Raw genomic sequence first — 22,613 nt, forward strand, 5'->3', positions numbered from 1 at the left:
CTAAGTGAGCACAGCGGGCGTCTTCGCTGTTTTAGTCCTATACTGAGGATCATAAATACAGCTCTGTTAAATAAGCAACAGGGGGACACTGCCCAGTCAAATCTGGAGGTCATTAAGCATCACACAAGTCTTTGTCATGGTCGCCCATTACTAGCTAAACTCCCACAATGCCCATCGTCTATGTGTCCACCTTCTCAGACAGTTAAAGTATTAAACAGTAAGAGGCACCACTTGGTGGAACAGCCAGGTACTACATCTACTACACAACACCTGTGTGTGTATTATTTAAAATGGTGTTAAATGACCCTCACTGGCAGCTATAGCCGATCAGTATATCCCTACTTTTAACTGGTTCTCTCCATGCAGTGAAACTCCATTCAGCTTCTAAAGTGTTCATTCCTGCACAGGGACTAGCTGCACATCGTTTTATTATGAGGACATTTACTGTTTAATAGTTAGAAGATGTTATGCAGTGTTATGCAATAAAAACCCATCCATCTCCACTCTATTCTAACTCACCAGCTGTTTACTGTACAACTGTATTTATATCTAATGTACAGTGGAAATATGTAAATCGGTTTATGAGCTCCTATTTCCTTTACAGACAAATGTATCCCAAGATCATGTCAATCAGCTGCAGAGCATGCCACAATTACACACATGTTCTTCACCACATGCCACCAAGCTTTACATTATTCTGACTCCATTTAGGGGTTTTTCTGAGTTTGTTTTGTTTTGTTGGTTTGCTTGTTTGAATCCATCCATCTCTTCATAGTACATAAATGATGGAAGGTCAACATCAGATGAAGACCTATTAAGCTGCCACAAAAGTAACTTTCCTTCATGTTGGAAAGCCCGTGTTTGTTTCTGTCGGCACTCTCTCCAGTTCACTCACTATAAAGCTCAGTATGTTACCAACCAAACAGATGGAATCCTTCAGTGTTTGAATTTCATCTGTGAAAATGGTTTATTTAAATATTATTCTGATATTGTCATTATAATACAAACTGTTGCAATGTTCCAGTACAGAAGCCTCACACAATACCAAAGAAAAGAGAATTCATCAGAATTTTTGACAGCTCAACAAACAGACAGGACCGCATTGAAATGAAATACATTAGAAGAAACAAATACATCTAGAGTGGATGAGTAGGGTGGCATATAAAACAGAACAGAAAATGGCTGTGTGATGTTTCTGAAGTAACATCCCTGGATGAAGGAACTGCTGCTCTAGCCGTCGTTGTGAACTGTTCTCCTCTTTGGTAATAGAGACCTCAGTGCTCATAAGCAACTCAGCCTCCATCGATACCCAAACTAAGCGTCATTTTTCATCACTCCGATCACAATACCAAATCAATCACCGCTCCAATCTCTTCTTCTGTGTTATTCATTGTGTTGCAAGGACCCACAATCAAGCAAGTCCCCTAGATTAAGATGAAAGCTTTGTAAAGGAGATGTTTCTAATATATATAGATAGATAGATTTTTTTTGTCATATACATTTTTACCCAAGTTCATTTTGAAGAGATGAAAACCCACTTTGGACTTGTTAACACTTGAATATGAGTACATGACACCATTGTTACAAGTACAGAACATCACTGGCCTCTGCCTTTTCAAATGGATTTTTTAAAAAACATGTTGACATGCTGATTATTTCATTTACAAGTTGTACAGGTCTGTAACTTTTTACATGAGGGTTGGACACGCTGTCCACTCAGACTGTGCACACTCTCTCCAAAGTGCTCGAGCACACTCCTACATTAAACATTCAAATCCCATTTTCATTGCCTTCAATAAGCTGCTTTTTTTGTTATTTTTTTGCCTTCAAACTAAATGTTTTGAATTGTATTACATAATGTGTCTCATTTGAAACCAGTCAGTCCCCAGTAACAGCAGAGTGGCGTATATGTGACAGTGACTCTGGTTTAACTGTCCAAATTCAGCCTGAAGCTGTTTGAAACTTGAGGATTAAACGGGGCCGCCCTCTATTATCGCCCACACATCTTGTACCCCGGCTGGAAGCTGCTGATCAGAAGATGTTTCTGCTCGTATCCTAAAGCATGACACACCCTGTCAGCCTCTGAACCTCTGTGCTGAACCAACAGGTTTCCCTCCATCATTCTTTGGGAAATGCAATACAACTATACATGGGAAGGGATTTTAGCTGAGCAAAGCGGAATAAACACTCAAAGTGAGGTGAATATTTTGCTTTGTGAGAACACGCAGCAATGTAAGTATTGCAAATTTCATCAGTATGAATGTTAGATTATACCATACAGCAAATGAAGAACCAGAGAACCATGCTATGTGTAAACCAACGAAATGTTTGGACTTTAACTAAGCAACAAATATGATGCGCTAAGGGGTCGGCGTCTACTGAAGTAACATATCGATCTCATTGCAGGGCGACTGCTGCACTCTGACAGCACGATATTCATGGTGGATAACATCCACTTACAGCACCTTTCTTGAGACATAAATCAGCTACTCTATTATTCATAAATATTTCAGAAGTAGAACATCCGTGTTTCTGATGGATGCACACGATTCCCTCTTCAGCTCAAAAGTTAACAAAAACTGAAGAATCGTTATTGTTTTGAAGGTTAATCTGGATCACATCAATGATCTAAATCTAGGCGTAGTGTGCACTATGACACCCAACCAGTCGTCTGCCTATGTTTGTGTCAGATTGTCAAAGCGTTTTGCTCATAAATGCTCTGCTTGAATAAAAATCTCTGTGATATATCATCTGAAAATAAAGCTAAAAATATATTATTGTGAGATCTAAGAGAAAAGATTTCAGCCAAACTCTGCATTTCTCCCAAACCTGGGTCACTTCTAATGTTGAGTCTGTTCTCTCCGTTCTGCTGAATCTTCCGTCACCACCCTCCCACTCAAACATCTCACCTTAAATGTGCTAATGTGTGTGTCTGTGTGTTGGAATCAACATAACTAGCAACGCTCATGATCCAAAGTGGGTAAATACTCATTCCTCCTGTATAATAATGAGACATAGCAGGGAGGCGCACAGCAACTGAAGCATGCCTTTTAGAAACGGTGCAGGCCATTTAAAATTAATCATCCAATGGTCACATATCAGAATTTTGAATGACTCATAAATTGTGACATCCTTTTTATTCCTACCGAGGATGCAATACAAATTAAAATGACAAACGGACAATTTGTTTTTTCACACCAAAACTAACACATTAAAATAAAGCTAAATTTAACATATTGTAACACTGAACTCCAAGTGTTGACTTCTGCTCTTCAACTATTTTCCTCTCTTTTAAGCCTTCAGACCAATAAGCATGCACATCTGTATATGTAGCACTAACAAGATGTAAAATTATGCACATCAGAAATTTGGATGGCCAATACAGCTGAAAGAAAATGGAAAATTGAACATTTGTTAACCCGATGGTCCATGTTAACAGTCTAAATTAACACATACTTCAATTTAATTTATCTCTTTGAGGGGGCTAGAGTGCCTATTCACAATGAAGTTCCATGGCCAATATAATGAGTGGCAGCTATGTATACAGCACATACATTAATTCTAGGTGCTTCAAATAAAACAGATATATATCTAGAATCATATATATATATTACACAAATATAGATTCTTCTTTTTCTTGTTCACTTTTGAGCAATGAACACATGAACTGGAACAGCGAAACCATTAGAAAGTCATTCTTCCATGAGAGTTATCCAACAAGGTACAGAGTCCAGTTTTCACACCGGAGCGTTGCACCTCGGATGGTGTTGAGTTGACGTCTGTACAAAAGGTAATCCGACTGCTTTAAATGTGACTGGTGTTTACAGTGGCTAATAACAATGTGCTGGGTGCAAGAGCAGTGGTGGCGAGGAAATGCAGAGCCAGCTGTGCCGTCTGCACGGTGGCGAGGAGGGGGATGGAGGGGCTGGTGGGTGGGGAGGGGAGGGGAGGAATCAAACAGGCAATTTTTCCTGTTCGCTTTGAGAGCAAACAGAGAGAGAGAGAGGGAGAGAGAGGAGAGAGAGCGAGATCTGATGTCAGTTCTTCAAATTATAACAAGGCATCCCTCACCAAACCACACGCCAGGAGGAGGACAGCCAGTCCATAGCTGGATGATATTCTTGTACCTGTGAAGACAAGAAACAGAGCATTGAAAACATTGTTAACAAGACATTTTCTTTCACAAGTTACGAGTGTAAGAAAGGATAAAATTAGACAAAATTTGAGGAGAAAAACCAGATCATTAGCCTGCAGCAGATACGACTGGATAATATTGGAATACAGGGGGTCCTCGACTTATGTCAGAGTTCTGTTCCGACTGATCAACGGAAGTCAGTTTTTACTGTAAGTCGGAACTCTGACGAAAATATAAACAAGCCGTTCATCACGATATCCATCAGTCCTTCATAAAGTCATGAATACCAACGACTTTCATTAATGTATGACTCATTTTACTAGAAGATAACAGAATACTGTAATGGACTGATATTGTTGTTGATGTTGAGGCTTCAATGTTTATTGTTCAGTTCCAGATTTACCTGATGTCAGTGAACACACCGTGTTTAGTTAGCTCACCTCTGATTGGCTGAGAGTCAGCAGTAGAGAGAGCTGGGAACGGCGGATAATTCTGGAGCTAAGTTATGGGGTTTTTCTAGTTATTCTGGAGCTAAGTTATGGGGGTTTTGTAGTTATTCTGGAGCTAAGTTATGGGGTTTTTCTAGTTTCTCTGGAGCTAAGTTATGGGGTTTTTCTAGTAATTCTGCAGCTAAGTTATGGGTTTTTCTAGTTCTTCTGGAGCTAAGTTATGGGTTTTTCTACTTATTCTGGAGCTAAGTTATGGGGTTTTTCTAGTTTCTCTGGAGCTAAGTTATGGGGTTTTTCTAGTAATTCTGGAGCTAAGTTATGGGTTTTTCTAGTTCTTCTGGAGCTAAGTTATGGGGTTTTTCTAGTTCTTCTGGAGCTAAGTTATGGGGTTTTTCTACTTATTCTGGAGCTAAGTTATGGGGTTTTTCTAGTAATTCTGGAGCTAAATTATGTTTTTTTTCTAGTTATTCTGGAGCTAAGTTATGGGGTTTTTCTAGTAATTCTGGAGCTAAATTATGTTTTTTTTCTAGTTATTCTGGAGCTAAGTTATGGGGTTTTTCTAGTAATTCTGGAGCTAAGTTATGGGTTTTTCTAGTTCTTCTGGAGCTAAGTTATGGGGTTTTTCTAGTTCTTCTGGAGCTAAGTTATGGGGTTTTTCTAGTAATTCTGGAGCTAAATTATGTTTTTTTTCTAGTTATTCTGGAGCTAAGTTATGGGGTTTTTCTAGTAATTCTGGAGCTAAGTTATGGGTTTTTCTAGTTCTTCTGGAGCTAAGTTATGGGGTTTTTCTAGTTCTTCTGGAGCTAAGTTATGGGGTTTTTCTACTTATTCTGGAGCTAAGTTATGGGGTTTTTCTAGTAATTCTGGAGCTAAATTATGTTTTTTTTCTAGTTATTCTGGAGCTAAGTTATGGGGTTTTTCTAGTTCTTCTGGCGTTGGCTGTGGTCCACAGTAGCCTGTGTGAAGGTTCAATAAACCAGCAGAGAACCAGATAAAGTCTCACTCATTCATCACAGAGGGTCACTACAACATGTTGACCTGTTTTTACAACCTGACTGATTTTCGCCGGTGTTTGGCCCTTTTCCCAGCGTTTTATTCTGTCTAATTTCACTTCCATGGAGACGGCTTTCCTTTTCTTCCAAGCATCAGAAGAGTCTGACTTACACTGGGAGCCATAATGAAGGACAAAAACTTAGTGAATGCAGCACAATCCAAGGTGGAGTACAACCAGAGAATGGAAACAAAGCCGCCTGATAGCGCCATGTGACGACGTATTCATCAACTAGTTCCACATAACCAATTCCAACAAAATGACAAAGCGCTGTAGGTCGATGACATCATAAACAGAGGACCACCTGTATGTTGTTTATAAAGAATATGACGTCGGGAACATAAAAAACCCAACAAAATCTCTATTTCCACATCAGTGTCTCGCCTCCTGAGATGAGCAGAAAAGATGTGAGCAACCTTTTGGTACATTGGTCAGTTTGCAAACTTTATTACTCATCTTTGCTTTGGCAACTCTTCAGGCTTGATTCTACTCCCTGTGGACACACACAGAAAACTGTGGAGAGCTGTAGGGAGCTGTGGATACCATGGATGCACAGCTGCTGTAATTATACTATGTAGTTTCCTTGGATTCTGTTCCACAGGTCCATCCAAGTCTATGTATTTTGCACATTCACACGAGAGTGATCCTCAAGGATTCTCACACCATGCAGACCCAACCCAGAGACACACTGAAATGTTTTTTTGTGACATACAAAAAAACAAACCAACACAAACATAGTCAGGTTTCAACATTAGCAAACCGACTCAGCAAAGCTACAGCGATATCCAGTGTTTGGAAACATTTGCTGGCATCAGCCATCATTAGGTACCAGTCAAACCACAACTTCTACCTGTTAGACCACTTTTATTTTCACCTACTGAAAACTCACTGTTTGATCAGGTTTAGTTTGTTTTTAGCAACATTTCATGGCTTGGGTTAAAATTCACAGCGTGACTGCATGTTTTTAGCTTCACCTTCATTTGCTGCTTTTCCAGGGTCTGGACCCTTCTAATATATGATTTGTTGACTGAAAAGAAGCAACAGCTGGAAAATGATATCACAAATGATGAAGATATGCTGATTAGAAATGTGTTTGTGTTATGCCCCAAAACAAAACAAAAAAAAAGGTATTTGGGGAAAAAACATGTTCCCCAAGAGACAGCACTCTAATTGTATTTCATTATATGTTTCTACAGTAACCATGCAACACTGTAATGAGTGATTGTGGTTCTGTGTTTGAAGGGCAGCTTCACTGTGAATCTTCTGTTCTGAGGTAATAACTGGTCAGCATTCACTTTACTACACTACCAGTTGATCCTTTCCCCATTTTTATTCATTGCAACAAAGGCTTGTTTTCCCCTTTATCCAGAGAAAATTCAGCAGGTCTGTCCTCTATGTCATACTGAGACCCTCCCACTGCCCATGATGTCATGTTCACCCCCAGCTCTTCCAGTCCTTCTTTCTCATCAGCGTCAGTGAAAGCTTCCTCATCGTAAAAGCCCTGCATGCACCACTGTGTACGGCTTTTTCTGTTTGCTGTTATTTCATCTAACACGTCGTTGCCTGTTTGTGTTTCACCCTCTTCTGCATTCCAAATTTTACACCATATGGTTTCATTAGATGGACTCCATACTGCTGTGGAGCCTATAAAGACTGAGCAGGTTTTAAAAGCCTGAACTCAAAACACACGCACACACAAACATCTTGATTCTTCTGATGTGGTTCTCATCAAACTGCTGTAAATACTTTCTCAAGCTTTATGAAATCCTTGAAGATTTACACTCACATCCATCTATCTTTGTAAAGTAACGGGTGAGGTTTTCACTTTGTACTTTGTAAACGAAAACTAGAAATCGGAGTTTTTTCTGCGAGGTAAAAGCAGTGTGCAGAGTTTTGATTTACATCTTCATCCCCTCACATTAAGGCAGCTAAATTTAACTGCAGAACTACAGTCAAAGGTGAACTGTGTAGAAATGAAGGAAAGAAAATAACAGGTTTAATGTGAAGGCCAAAAATCTGTTTGGATGTGACAGTAAACACAAGGTCAGGAGGCCCACAGAGGCTTGTGTCCAAAACCTCTATAAAATGACTGTAATGAAAATATATTTAAACCAACACAAATAAGAATAATCAAGACGGTGGAAAAGGCGCAAAAAGACCTTGAAGAGTTGCAAAAATTACCCCCAAAAAATATACTAAATGACTGAAAAGAGATGCAAGTAGATTATAGAACAGAACCAGCTAAAAGCAAACACAAAATGATCTTAAAAATATATGAGAAATGACTGCAACAAGAAACAAACAGACCACGAGGAGCTGCAAAACGACTGCATAGAGATGCCACCCACATCCACGTTGTTTGTAGTCATCTTGTGTCTCTTTCACTCCGGCTGTCTTGCTCCTACGTAGAAGGGATGGAGGGTGTTAAACACCCATGAGTGACTGACCTCTTCATTTAATGCTACTATCTTTACCAAAAACAAAGCAGACCTGAAGTGCAAAAAGCTAAATGTTCTGAAGCGGTTTATCTGTGCAGCAGGCAGACAGGCTGCTATCGCCACTGCAGGCAGCCCTCGCTGTTTACTGGGCATCTGGCATGACTAACAACTGCAAACTAGAACACAGCCTCCTCAGCGTTTGGTTTCACTCGTCTGCCTCTTAGAGACGTCGAACCTGAACTGATGAGAGCAAAGTTACAGATGACAACTACAATCCTATGCAGAGATTTCTGTGGATATAAGAAAGTTTTTAGTCTCCATCAGCTGAGACTGCTTACATAGGGAAAGGAAGGATCAGAGAAAAAGCTTGAAAGGAGAGCAAAGTGAGAAACAAGCGAGGTACTAAATGCAATCTGGTGAAATAAGGCAGAGCTTGAGAAATAGAAAATGAAACACTCTCTAAAACATATTGGCATTTGCTAGACTCCTGTGTCAGACTGGGCAATGATTTTAAGAGGGAAATCATCCAGGGGGCTACATTGTTCCTCAGCTGTGGGTTGTCAGGGCTGCTGGGGTTTGGGAGGTAGAGGCAATGATGGTGGTGGGGGTGGAGGCTGCAGACATGGAGGGCTTTGACCCTTTATTCCTCCCCACCACATCTCATTTGGCTTGAGGTGATCTAGAGAACAGGAGTGCCACAGAGGAGCAGTAATCGCTCTGGGCCAAAACATCCTTCACACAGAGAATAATTAATTAGCCTCCAGCTAGGAGTCAGAGGAAGGCTCGGACGAAAAACGGACATGGAATCCATTCTCTAATCCAGTGACATCAAGCTTTCTACAGGAGCAGGAAAACCCACATTTAAGATGCACAGATTTTTTTTTAAAGCACATTTAATTTCCGTTACTTTCCCCTGTTTCATTAGGGGGTTTTTTGTTTGTTTTTTTGACACCATGCATATTATCTTACCATGACACTCCGTTCCAAACATCATATGCTGGTTTTAATGTTCTGTGTAAAACAATATGGCTTCAATCTCATGCCAGATATTAACTCTCTTCCTACAGTGGCCTGAATAAAGCTATGAGGATGTAAAAGTCTCAAATGTGGAAATGGCACAACACCACCATTTTAAAACAGCAATGCTTGAAATGGCTAGAGAGAGCTGAGCTGACAGCAGGACACCCAGAGATTCTGTTCTGGTCCAGAATCTATGCTAACCCCAACCCTAACCACTCAGACTCAATGATTACACTACTTTCTTTACTTGAGTATTTTATCAGGCTTTTACATCCCACTTCAAGGTGAAATTTATTATTATTATTATTATTATTATTATTACACTTTTATTGGATGATTTTCATTACATTTCCAATGATGATTTAAGTTTTTGTCTTGGCTCACCATGTAACTGCGTGTGATTGATTATTCTTTATAACCAAAAGAGGTAAAACTAGCAGTGATGTTATACAAAGCCACTGCTTTCACTGCTCCTTCTTTTTGTGTGTTTTGCTGTTTGTGTTTCTGTACTTTCACTGGAGCAGGATTTTAAATGCAGTACTTTGACTTGTTTACTTTCATGTAAGTAAAGAGTCTGCCTTGGAGTTCCTCTTCCGCCACAAAGCGTTTTTCAGCTGCATGTTATGCCTCACCTCATCTGAAGAATGATCTAATTCCCATGCTTAGTAAATATCGATGGTTTTTTAGCAGTCTTTAAAGAATACCATTCCCCATAAGCCATAAGTGTCACAATGCAAACAGAAGATGACATTCTGCTTTTGCTGGATTAAAAAGAAAGAAAATACTAAATTACAAGGAGGGGACTTTTTTTGAGACCTTTAGTGCCCAACAGACACACCAAACTCCTGCTATTTATTGCAGTGAGGTGCATACTGGATCCTGAAATGGTTTTAGTTGCTTGTCTGTGCAGCACATTACCATGAAACAAATCATTTTTAGAATCACTGACATCACAATGAATAATAGTAACAACATACAGAGAGTTTTGTGTCCATCTCTGCAGCCGTTGCTCTTCTTGAAATACTCATCAGCTCGTCGTTGCATAGATGTATTAATGTCATAAAGTTTATTGTGCGTATATTGTCATTGCCATTAACATATCTGTTTGCCTGCTGCCATGTCTGGAAGTAGGCTGCTGTATGTGAACACTTCAGTGAATTTATTACTCGGTCGAGGAACGCGGTGGAGTTATGTGAAGATCGGCGTTCGTTTGTCCATCTGTCTGTCTGTTACTCAAAAACAGACCAACGGATTTGGATGAAATTTTTAGTGAAGGTCAGAAATGACTCAAGGACAAGTGATCAGATTCTGGCAGTGATGAGGCTGACAGTCTGGATCCATGGATTAGTTAAAGATTTCTGTATCATTGTCAGATAGCGGCATGGCATCACTGTAACCATGACAAGTGATTCATCCGTTGGAAATGATAAAAGGACTGAGCAGCCTTGGCAGAATACTGCGCTGCATGAGTGCTTTTCTTTTCTAGCCTCTATCCTGATTTTAAAGTCATATCCCACCATTATGTAATGTATGATCAAATATCTCTCTGATCAGCATATAATCACATGAAATATGTTTTGTTTTGTTTTTTATTTCCTGGATATGGAGGGGGCTGCACAGTGGATCAAAAACAACAATAACAAATGCAGTATGGTTTTATTAGCCCTCATTTTAACAAAGGTACAAGTATAAACATAAATGTAGTGAAACTAAACTGAAAATAGCCCAGGGTTCATGGGGTTAGTCCGTCTGTATGACTCTGAGCAGAAATGGTGTGATGTTTGTGTTTTCATGCTCTTATTGTCTGCAGATGTTCGTTTTTTTTACAGTGTGGACACTGATTGCACTTCAGCTGTTTTATCTGAGTGACTGTTTGGGTCACTGTGTTTGTCGACTGCATCACAGAGGATTTCTTAGCTGGAGACAAAAACCTCCCACCGTCCCGTAGAGCTTACAAAGAGAGTGTTTTTCACAATTTAACAAATTTGTTTGCTAAACTGTAGATGAGCAAATGTTCTCTGTGTGTCTGTTGGTGAGTCTCTGTGTGTAAAATTCACTTTTATTCTCACTCGTTTACTGTGGATGATGCATAATCTAAGTTGTTAAAGGAGCTGACCATTACTGTACATTTCTAGATTTGTGGGTAAAATTCCAAAACTCTGCAGTACCTCGTCAGCTGGGCTGGAACAATGTCAGACTGATGCAATTTGTCTGGCAGTTTCAGCAGTGCTCTCAGTCAGGTAAGGCTTGAATGATTGAAAAGATAACGGGAGTAATTTCATGAATCCATGCTTAGAAGATAAGTCTAATCCTCTAAGGCTTGTGTGTGCATTAAAGTCTGATATAATTTCCTCATCCCAGCCATAGGTCTCAACTGTTGTTCATAAACGATTAAAAACACATCACTGTTTAAAATGACTCCGTCCCCTCACTCCTCACTAGACTAGTGCACCAGATGTGTCCAGACAAAGCACCGTTTCCTCATGTTGAAATAAAATGAGCTAAAAATGAGTTCAGCTGAAAAACATACCTTTAAAACAAGTTAACAGTTGTCTATGAAGTTTGACCCTCTCTGGGCAAAATGCATCTTTAGTGAAAAGCAGCAAATATGATCTTTGCAGCAAACATTCCACCACCATGATATCGTCAAAGCAGCTGACTGAGGATCTGAAATGAAGCCTGGTGATCTCTGTATGGCTGTAAAAACATATCAAAGCGCTTCTAGCTCACAATTTCCAGTGTCTGAAATGTCATTAAGAAACGGCAGTTAAGGAGAGCTGTGGAAGTCAGGACGAGATCTGGAGGAGCAAGAAAAGTTTCACAACAACTGCATGTCAAAAGGCAAAGCAACATTTGACTGGAGAGGAGCTGAAGGAGGGTCCAGCCTCCACAGGAGTGGTGGCAAACTGTTCCACAGAAAGGGTCTGTCAGAAAGAAGCCGTGCACACCATCTCATCACTAAAAGCAACAGCACAAGTCTGCAAAACCAGACCGTTTTAGAAACATGAGTCACCGACAGACGGAGTTCAGATTGAGGTCTTTGGCCACAATCAGGAAAAAGGAAAATATAGGAGCAACAATTGGTGAAAAAAAACAGCTTGTCACCCTTTCAGTGCTGGGGTAAGTATTCTGATTTCTCATTATTGTTCAGGCAGTAGTAGCACTAAAGTTGTGCAGGTGGAGGGCAGAATAGATTTCACTAAATATACGGATGCAAAAAAATGCACTCAGTCAAGAAAGTGAAAATTAAGTAGAGTCTGACTTCTACAAAAGGAAAAAGCTACAGAGTAGGAAACAAAACCAACATCAGTGACCTAAAGAACACTTAGTTCAGATGTAATCTTCCCAATAACTGGCCGGTCATTGGTGCACTCCATTATTTATTTCATGTAATAGCTCTCCATTATCACCCATACGCTGGCCAGGTAGCCATCATCTAACACCTATGAAGGGAAACACCAAGCTCATGTTTAGCTCCTGGAGGAGATAGAGGAGATGTAAGTCTGCTGCCAGAAAAATAACCATAGATTATTAGTTCAGATGTTTTACCAAACTAGTTCAATTTGCTGGCTAATCAAGAGCTCAAGATTCATCCATCATCTTTACACCACTTAACCCTAATTAGGGTCATGGGGGGTGGAGTCTATCCCAGCTGACTGAGGGCAGACAGGGTTCACCTGGACAGGTAACAGTCTGTCACAGGGCTACACATAGAGACAAACAATCACACTCACATTCACACCTACAGACAGTTTAGAATCACCAGTTAACCTCAGCATGTTTGTGGACTGTGGGAGGAAGCTGGAGAACCTGGAGAAAAGCCACACATGTACAGGAGAACATGGAGACTCCATGCAGGAAGATCCCAGAAAGGCTGGGACATGAACCTGGGATCTTCTAGCTGTGAGGTGATGGTGTTAACCGCTGATATACCGCGCAGTCTGAGCTCAAGATCTATGAACAAGTATTGGCAAAAGTAATGACAGAACTGTAAAAAGAGCATGGTGAGTGCTGGACTTGGATGTAAAATATGTAATTCTTGAAACACTGTACATTTATATTACTAAAAATGGAATTAAGTGACATAAAAATCTATCCATCTGTTGTTGTTTTTTTTCCAGGATACAACCACACACAGCAGCAATACAATACAGAGAAGCACGGCTGCCAGTTCTGGGTCAGAATGACTTCCTTCTGGGTATAACCTAACATGACGGGTCACTGCTCGCTGCGTAGCTGTGCGGGGTCACTTCTTTAGTGTCAGGCCTGACATCTTCCAGATGCACTTTTAAAATTCGCTGAAGCAACTCTAAATTGTGCTACTGTCCCTCTAGAATCTGGTGATTGAGCCACACTTGTACATAACAGCAGGGACATTGTTATTCATACATTATTGATTTGCTGTTGGAGTGATTTCTATGGTATTTGCAAAACCCTTTTTTTCAGTGTGGCTGTCTGAGAAAACATAAAGAACAAAAGCAGATGCATGTCAAGTAGCTATGAAGTATGAGGGAATAAAATAATTGAGATAAATGTTACTGTAGTGTAAAAAATCTGTCCCTCCCACTAGCAGCATCTCACCAAGTTCATGAAGTATGATGTTCACAATGCCAAGCAGGTCCTCCTTTCTGTCCAGCAGCCATGTTTTTCTGCCATAAGGCTCATTTTTTACGTCTTCTTTCACAGATGTAGTCATCTTTCTATCAGAATCATTTTACATGGAAGTCAGAGAAACCATAATGCCACAGACGGCGTAGCACATTGAAGCTTTAGATTAAAGACTATGCTGTGTGAAGGTTCCACTGTCTGCTGGTGCAGTGAAGCAGAAGAAGCTTCCTTTCCTCTACCTGACAAACCTCATACATTATATTTTCTAATATAACACAGGGTGTCAGTAAACCAAATTGAAAACCAAAGCAACAGCGTGGATCTAATCTGGTTTCTGTCCAGTGTATCTTTATTGCTGGTGCTCAGCTTTGGGGTTATCCTTGCTTCAGACATGTCTGTGTGACCCGTTCTGATGAACCGCACATCTAAGAGTTGCAGTTTAATCAGCAGTGCTTTCTCCACAAATCATTTTAATGGTCTTCAGGGGCTGCACAAGTTGTAATTCTCTAACACAAGAAAAAGGCATCACCCATTTGCAGCTAAAATGCACTGATGAGCCAAAACATGACCTCCCATGTGTCACCTGAACATCTCTGACACTGACAGCAGATCCTTTCATTAGTGGATGATTCCAGTTTGACCTGCCATGGACCACACACATCCACCAGCACCTTATCAGCCGTCCATGGTTCATCCCTCACCTCCCAGCTGTCAGTAGACTCCCCGTTTTAGATATTTCAAATGTGTCATCTCACCATGACAATTTGTTCCTTGTTGAAATTACTCAGGTCTTGAAATCTGCTCATTCCTCCAACATCAAACTGCCATATACACCAAACTGTCTTCTCTCTGCTGTAGTTTGCGTTTTGTTGTCTCAGCGGGTGTCTGGATCTGGAGCTCCACGTCTCTGATCTGCAGTCACTGGCCTCACTAAATCCAAACGGATTATTCTTCTCTTATGCATCGTCTGTTTGTCTGTTCTCCATCTGCTAGCATGCTATCCCCATGCTGCTATTTAAATAAAATTCCATTTAACTGAGGGCTGCACCAACCCATGAAGATCCCCGGCCTTCAGGGAGGGGACTTGAGCATTTCTTTCTGCATGGAGTTTGCATGTTCTCCTTGTGCAGTTTCTCCAGGTTCTCCAGCTTCCTCCCTCAGTCCAAAAACATGCTGAGGTTAATTAGTGATTCGAGATTGTCCCTAAATGTGAATGTGAGTGTGTTGGTCTCTATGTGTAGCCTGTGACAGACTGTTACCTGTACAGGATTTACTGTAACTGTATGCACAAAATTGCACCAAGCTAATTTCTAAACTGCCCTGAATGCTTGCGACAGGCAGTTTTGGCCAAATTAAAGCTGAAATACTTGTATTTGAAGCCTACAAAAGGCAATTAAAAGTCTGTGCATTGCTCTAGAAATCATGGTGCAGTCACACACTTCACAAATATAAGCACATCCACATGAACCTAATATCACTGCCTCACGTACCAGAATTAGAATACTCTGCACCAGTCAAGACTTTACTGATGCCATCTCTGCAGTTCCTTCTAAATTCAGATCCCACTGCTAGAGCTAATTCACAACTCTGCTATTTCTCCAAAGGCAGGAAAGTGGACCACGTCAGGCCACCTATTCAGAGGCGTCCTTGTTTTACTGCTTTCTGTCCTCTTTCCCAGATATTTGGTGCTTGAAAAGTAGAATTCTACTTTTCAGTCGTTGGTTTTGGCTCAAACTCTGCTCTGACTCACAGGGCCTAAGACTTCTCTGTTTGCTGCTGTCTTTAATCAAACTGGATTTGGAACAGTTTATTCATATCTTTCTATTCATATCTTGCACTGCACTGTAGCTGTGCTGCAATGTTTTTTTTTTTTTATGTTATTTCTCTCTTAAATCTGCTTATCTTCTCCATCTAGACAGATCTGTGCTGCATTCTTCTGATCCAAAGAGCATTTTAAAACAAACGGCCTTGTTTTGGAACGGAGGTATACAACATTGTTCACCTTTATTTTCTCTTCCAAATAATTCATTTTTTGTCCTGTTGACCTCCATTTATTGATGCCACAGCTTCATCTGAGCTCAAGTCATTAAAAGCAGTCATTTGTTCAACTGCTGCACTCGTCTAAAATGTTTCTGTCAACGCCTGTCACACTGAAATATAGCATGATTCTGAGATACTTACATAACCACTGAAAGTCTATCTCCATCTTGCATGTATGTAGTGTCAAACTGTTTCCATTTGTTCTTTTCCCAACACTGAAGAAGCATGTAAGCCATCCGCATGCAACTAGAAAACAACATGGTGTCTGAAGTTGTTATTCTCACATAGAAATCACACATATTCTTTCAGCTTTGCTTTTGTGTGCATGAGCTGCTTTTCGCTACCAACCAACCTTGCCTGTGAGACAACCAAAGGTAAAGTACGAGCTCCTGTGCTATTTTTAGAAAACAACAAAGGCAGAACATTTGTAAATTATTAGTTGTTTGTGTAGATGTGAATTTTAATTGCTGAGCAAAGGGATGAACTGGAAAAAAGCTGTTCTGTAGCACAGCACAGACATTTAGTTTGGACAGTGGCTGTATCATTTCATTTCTTCATCACTATCACTAAAAGCTTCTTCCCATCATGGCTTTCTTGACAAGGTCACTGTGTCTTTACAAGTCATTTGGGCTGAATTTACAGCCTGATTCTTCCAGATAAAGAGGTGAAGCTCAAGGGAAAGCGAATGCTGAGTGAAACAGATTTCCTTGGCAGATTTGGAGACATTTAAATTTCATAGAGTGTCTCTGGGTTTAGAGCTGCACATGATGCCACTCTGAGTTAGAATTTCTCCATCCTGCCTTCTTCCTGAGTGACTGCCGGCTGAGATGTGTGCAGGTATAATGAGTGAATGCATGCATCTGAGCTAGTGGAGACCTTTGCAGGCTTCCTCGGTGCATGCTGGGATAGAGGAGAGCCATACTGAATACTTTCCATTTTGTCCTACTTAACCTAACACAACACTCTACATTTTGCCAAAATGTTTTTGGCTCGGTGAAATGGTGATGTGGAATATCGATTCCAGGCCAGTGAGGGAGTCAGGTTCAGTGAGGCAGGGAGGTCAATCACCACAGCACCTCCACAGGGAGCTCAATCTGGCTTACTGCCAGTTCCATCTATTGCCTGATCCCAGGCTGGCTGGCTGTGCCTTTGACTCGCCTGCTTGCCTGCCTGGTGACTCTGTTCTAAAACTTGCCGTCTGATTTGCTTGTCGACTGATACAGGCTCTTGCTGCCTGTCTTCCTGCCTGAGCCGTGACCGGGTTTGTGGCTGACTGGCTGCTTAAATACAAGTGGATGTCATTACCGTGCAGCTTGACTGTTCACCCGTGAGTGAGGGTAAATGTGATAACACAGTCTAGTGAGTAATGGAAAAGCTTCAAAATTACCATCCACCACATTTAGAAGGACCAGGCAGCAGTTCTGTATGTTTTAGCCAACATTACTGCCACCATTTCCTAAACCACATCGCCATAACTGACAAGAGGAACAAACAGCTGATTAGGGCTTGATGTGGGGCTCACCAGGCACACTTATACTGATTGTTTAGCATTCTTTTATGATTACTGTTTCTTTCTACAAGCAAAAATACTGGTTCTCTGAGTGTTTCAGCATTTGTCAGCATCCAGTTTGCACATGTTGCAATGTGAAATGACAGTGATGGAATTTAGCTCATGTATGCACATACGATACCATTCCAGAGTTTGAGGTCACTTTTTTCAGTGAAGATCACATTAAATGAATGATAAATCCAGTGTAGACATAGTTAATGTGGTAAATAACTATTGTAGCTGTAAACAGCTGATTTTTAATGGAATATCTCCATAGGGGTACAGAGGAACATTTCCAGCAACCATCACTCCTGTGTTCTAATGCTACATTGTGTTAGCTAATGGTGTTGAAAGGCTCATTGATGGTTAGAAAACCCTTGTTCAGTTATGTTAGCACATGGATAAAAGTGTGAGTTTTCATGGAAAACATAGAATTATCTGGGTGATCCCAAATTTCTGAACGGTAGTGTATGTAGGTATGAGTCCATGTGCTGTACTTGTACTTTCTCTGAGTACTTTATTTTGATGTCATTTCTTGCTTTTACCCTGCTACATTTTGTATTTTTCACTCCAATGCAAATATTTGGGAGCTTTAGTTCCCAGATGATTCATGAATTATGACTTCTCATTCAAAAATGCAGAGTTTATTCACAGAAAATGAACAGAAAACTTTTTTAAAGAGCCCCATTATGAGATTCTGATCAGAATAACAAATACTGCCTTAAAAACAGAGAGGCAAGCAATCAGTGGAAAGAAGTGTCTCTGTGGCCTCTCAGAAAGTGTGAAAGATGTCACATCATGTCACATTAATGCCATTAACAGCAGCCGGACAAAAGCCTTTGCTTAGTGTTTGGCACAAAAATGCAAGATGAAATTTTGCTCAGACCTTAAAAGAACAGTCTAATGGGATCTTTTTTTCCCTTGTCAAATGAGGCCAAGATCAATTTATTAGGCTCGAATGGGGTTCAGCTGGTTTGGCATAAACCTGACCAGGATTAACAGAGTGAACACATAGTCCTTTCAGTGAACCATGTAGGAGTGTGTACAAAAGCTGAAGGGGAGATAATATTTATAGGTGGCATCAGGAATGTCTGTGAATGCACCAGAATACTGACAAGATGACTCTCAGTCTGCAGAATGTGGACAGAGGAACAATGTTCCAGCATGGTGCTAAAATCACACAAGAGTTTTCTAAATGTTACTTTGTCCTGCACCTTGTAAAGTGTGAACTTGCACAGCACATTATGGAAGATCCCTGAACTTGAAGTGACATGCTGACATTGCGTGCGACTGCTTGAGCAACAGAAATGCGCCCGTGAACAACAGTTGTGCTGCTTCTAGCCACCTACTGGAATGATGACTCATTGGTGTTCTTTCCTTAGACATATGCAGTCGAGGCAGTTTAAAAAAAATATGGTGGCTCTTAAAAACAAGGTCAGTGATTTTTCTTTTTTTTTGTTCGGATGAATGCTTATGCAATCAAGCTGAGTCCATATTTGTTTTTCTTTCATGCGGGAACCAGGCTGGCCTCAGGGGTGGAGGGACAAGTCTGGCTTAGGGGACATTTTTCTTTCCTTTTTTTTCCACATTCGGCTCCGGTCACCTCTGAGCTTTGAGAGAACAACACTGCCAGGACCGATGGAGGCCGAGCTGTGATCTAACAGCAGCTGACACACTGGTGGGGAGTAGCTGTGAACAAACCACTCTGCTGCTGCTGCTGCTGCAGCCGCTCCACCAGCCACAGTCACATTCCCCCATCTGGAAAGTGCCTCATTGTTTACAGATGCAGCAATGCGGAAAAGGAAAATATCTGCACTCTCCCAGGTTTAATTTCATCTCAGCCCATTTACCTATTGTTGCTCATCTGCCTCAAACCTGAGCGAAGCAGTAATAGAACTCTGTCGCCCTCAGCCGTAACACCTCTCTGCCGCTCAGAGAAGGCGGCTAAGGCTGCCTGAGCAGCCACAGAGAGGAATTTATCAGTGTCAGACACACCGCACAGAGGACTCACCACAACACAGTTGTCAGCATAATTTGGCTGCCTCATAATCTCCGACTCTGCAGCCCTGGGGATTATTCAACTTTTTACCTCTATTCAGTGGCAAGTAATATCTTTGTGTGTTTTGCTGCAGGGAGCAGAGGCCATCTGAGCCCAGAGCAGGGCTGGCTGTGTTTGAACTGTCTGACCAGTGGAGAAATGATTGGCATTTATAGATGAGCAGCAGCAGCACAGTTAGAACAGAGATGGATGGTCGGAGAAATGATGAGAGACAATTTACACAAAGCCACCAGAGGGTAAAATGGATGCTGTGTAGGGACCTGTGCTGCTAATGACGCAGCATGGATGTTCACTATCAGGATGTGGATACTGCAGTAATAAAAGATAAAGGGACATTTAGACTATGTTATGCATTTATCTGCTGTCAGCAATTCAACTTGTGCTATGAGAGGGTTTGATTTTGTAACTTTTATGGCATTATTTTGGACAGCACTGACAAATGGGGCTGTCCTGTTGCTAGAAATGTCATTTCACAAAATGCTTCCACTGAATGGTCAGTTTTAGAAGGTTTGAGTGGAAACAGGCAAAGGGAAAATCAATTATTTACAAAAGTGATTATGTTTTTTACATAATATTAATACAGCTCTGCATCCCACAAATACATTCCTTAACTGCATTCAGAAGACATTTTTGACATCTTTGGAATGTTTGAATTTGTTCCGTTTATCTGGTTTCAACATATTTCAGATAATTTTAGTTGTAAAACCTGACTACATGGTAATAACTCTTGTTGATAAAGTTGTGAACCCTAGCAGCAGTTTGCGTGTTGTGTATTTTTCCTTGCTTAACAGTGAGTTTTGTTCACATTTGTCCAAGTATTCCACTGAGAACACAGCATGCCTCAGCAGAACTATCCTCCATCAGCTTAATGTGCACGTTTGCACCAAGACAACTCAACAAGCATGTGACAGAAACACCAGTAAAAGAACAGCAGCCTCGCTGTGCTTGATGGAGGACAAAGGTAATAATGTATTCCCTGCATTAAAGCTGAATGTAATTATTTAAAAATGTAAAAGAGCTTCTATGACAAATACAAACTGGAATAAACCTCAGGACTGGTGTTTTATTAAGGAAATTAAATGATTCACTTGAAGCCAGAACTTGCAGCTTTCTTGTGCAACCAGAGCAACCTCCAAATATTTAATCAGGCAGCTGAAAGAGTGATAATTTAATGGTGTTAGCCCTGAGATGAGACATTTCTCTTTCTTGACAGAAGTATGGGCTGACCAAGATTTACATTTGTAAAAATATTTTACTAGAGCTGGGACTTTAACACATTCATTTTGATTAATTAACTACAGAAAAAAATAATGTGGAAAAAAAACAGAAACCTTTTACTCTTTTGTTACACAAACAGTTCAGCAAAAAGTATTTCTGAAAGCATTTGAGGTGAGAAATAAGCTGTGCAGCAGCTGAATCTGTCCTTGTTTTAGTTGAACAACGGCTATTTCAGACAATACAAATACTTTAGGGTGCGTCTGCTGCCCGCTCTGAATTGGCATGAAGTAGAAGTCACGTGTACTTTATGCAAATGACACTGGAACGCAGCTGGAAAGGCTCTGCAACACAACCAGCATGCAACATGGAGCGTTTCACACAGACAATGAATGGGATGCAAGAAGTAACGATCCTGTGGACACGGAGCTATGACGGTCCTGGTACCAGCAAACGGTGTAACATCCCATAATAGATGACTTTCAACACATTTAAAGTGCTTGAGTTTACAAAAAGTCCTAAAATGTTGAATATAAACGCTATAAATGCACTTTGAATTTGCAGCAGACAGATGAAAAATGCAGATAAATAGAAATGAAACATTTTTGTTGTTTACCTTCACATATATGTCTGTTCTTCCATTCACTTGAAAAGCTTTGCTTATTGTGTATTAATAATAAAAATAATATTGCTATTTGAAAAAAATATGATTTATCGTGATTGATTTATTACAAAGCCTCTAACTGATAAGATTCCTTTTTATAATCACATCCTACACTATTTACCACGTATTTATACTACCGTTCAAAAGTTTGGGCTCACTTAGAAATGTCCCTTATTTTTGAAAAAATAAAAAAAACAGTTTCTTCCATTCCTAAAATTAATGATAAATCCTTAGACATTAGACATAGTTAATGTGGTAAATGACTATTGTAGCTGTAAACAGCTGATTTTTAGTGGAATATCTCCATAGGGGTACAGAGGAACATTTCCAGCAACCATCACTCCTGTGTTCTAATGCTACATTGTGTTAGCTAATGGTGCTGAAAGGCTCATTGATGATTAGAAAACCCTTGTACAGTGATGTTAGCACATGGATAAAAGTGGGAGTTTTCATGAAAACATGGAATTGCCTGGGTGAGCCCAAACTTTGGAACGGTGGTGTACATACTTTTAGTTGCGTGATAACCATTAAGTAGTGTAGCAGTGAGTGTAATAAATCTGGAAAGGAGTTTACTAGAGCTTTATCTAGCCTGAGTTGCTGAGGCAGGGAGTTCCAAAGCCTGCAGCTCTCAGCCTGCAGCCAGAAGACCCTTTAATAAGGTGATTTTTAAGAAGCACCAGAGGAGTCCTGCTTGAAGATCTCTACAGCACTATCTCATGGGGGATGAACATTTCTAAAATACAGCTGGAAGCATGGCCGTGTAGTGCCTTAAATATTAACACTAAAGTCTTAAAATCAATTTGAAAACTCACAGGTATCCAGTGAAAGAAGCACAAAAGGATGGAATGTGTTCACATCTCCAATTAGTTAAAAGCCCAGCAGCAACATTTTGGGAGTGCTGGAGGCAGGAGGTCGACTTGTGGAGGATCTCTGAACACGAGAACACAACAGCACAGGAAACGTTTTGAAACGTAGGCTGGAGGTCTGATGGCAGGCACTATTTTACACTCCACCGTTTGGGAAAGTAACTCATTTCATTTTTTCTGCTAGATATTGCTCTCTTTTTAAACCAAGGTTAAATCCAATCTTGAACATGTGATGGACTTTAAAGATGATGGAGCCTTCCTGCATGAGTGACCATGGAAAGCCTGACTGCCACACAAAGAGGACAGCACACATTTGTACAACATTTGATAGTACAGTTTACATTTATGATCGTCAGTATTCTTCTGCATCATGGGGCAACCATGTCATACCAACCTTTCAGCATATTGTGATTCAACTCTTCTGAAAGGAAACTAGACTTGTGCACCTCGTCTTGTCTCTGTTTTCAGGCTTGTTGTGATGGCAGACTTTGGCCAATCACAGAGAGGATTTAGCTTTGA

At 40.5% G+C, this 22,613-nt stretch overlaps 1 protein-coding gene across 1 annotated transcript in view; it reads right to left on the reverse strand.

The window, feature by feature from the left end:
* Window positions 1–942: 942 nt before the first annotated feature.
* vstm2a (V-set and transmembrane domain containing 2A) overlaps window positions 943–22,613 on the reverse strand; it is a 100,210-nt gene continuing 78,539 nt past the window's right edge. The window contains exon 5 of the mRNA XM_022206578.2: window positions 943–4,127. Coding sequence (XP_022062270.2) covers window positions 4,051–4,127 — 77 coding nt within the window. The 3' untranslated portion in view covers window positions 943–4,050. The remainder of the gene's footprint in view (window positions 4,128–22,613) is intronic.

This window comes from Acanthochromis polyacanthus, chromosome 20 (genome assembly GCF_021347895.1).
Source record: "Acanthochromis polyacanthus isolate Apoly-LR-REF ecotype Palm Island chromosome 20, KAUST_Apoly_ChrSc, whole genome shotgun sequence".
In the NCBI taxonomy this organism is placed as follows: domain Eukaryota; kingdom Metazoa; phylum Chordata; class Actinopteri; family Pomacentridae; genus Acanthochromis; species Acanthochromis polyacanthus.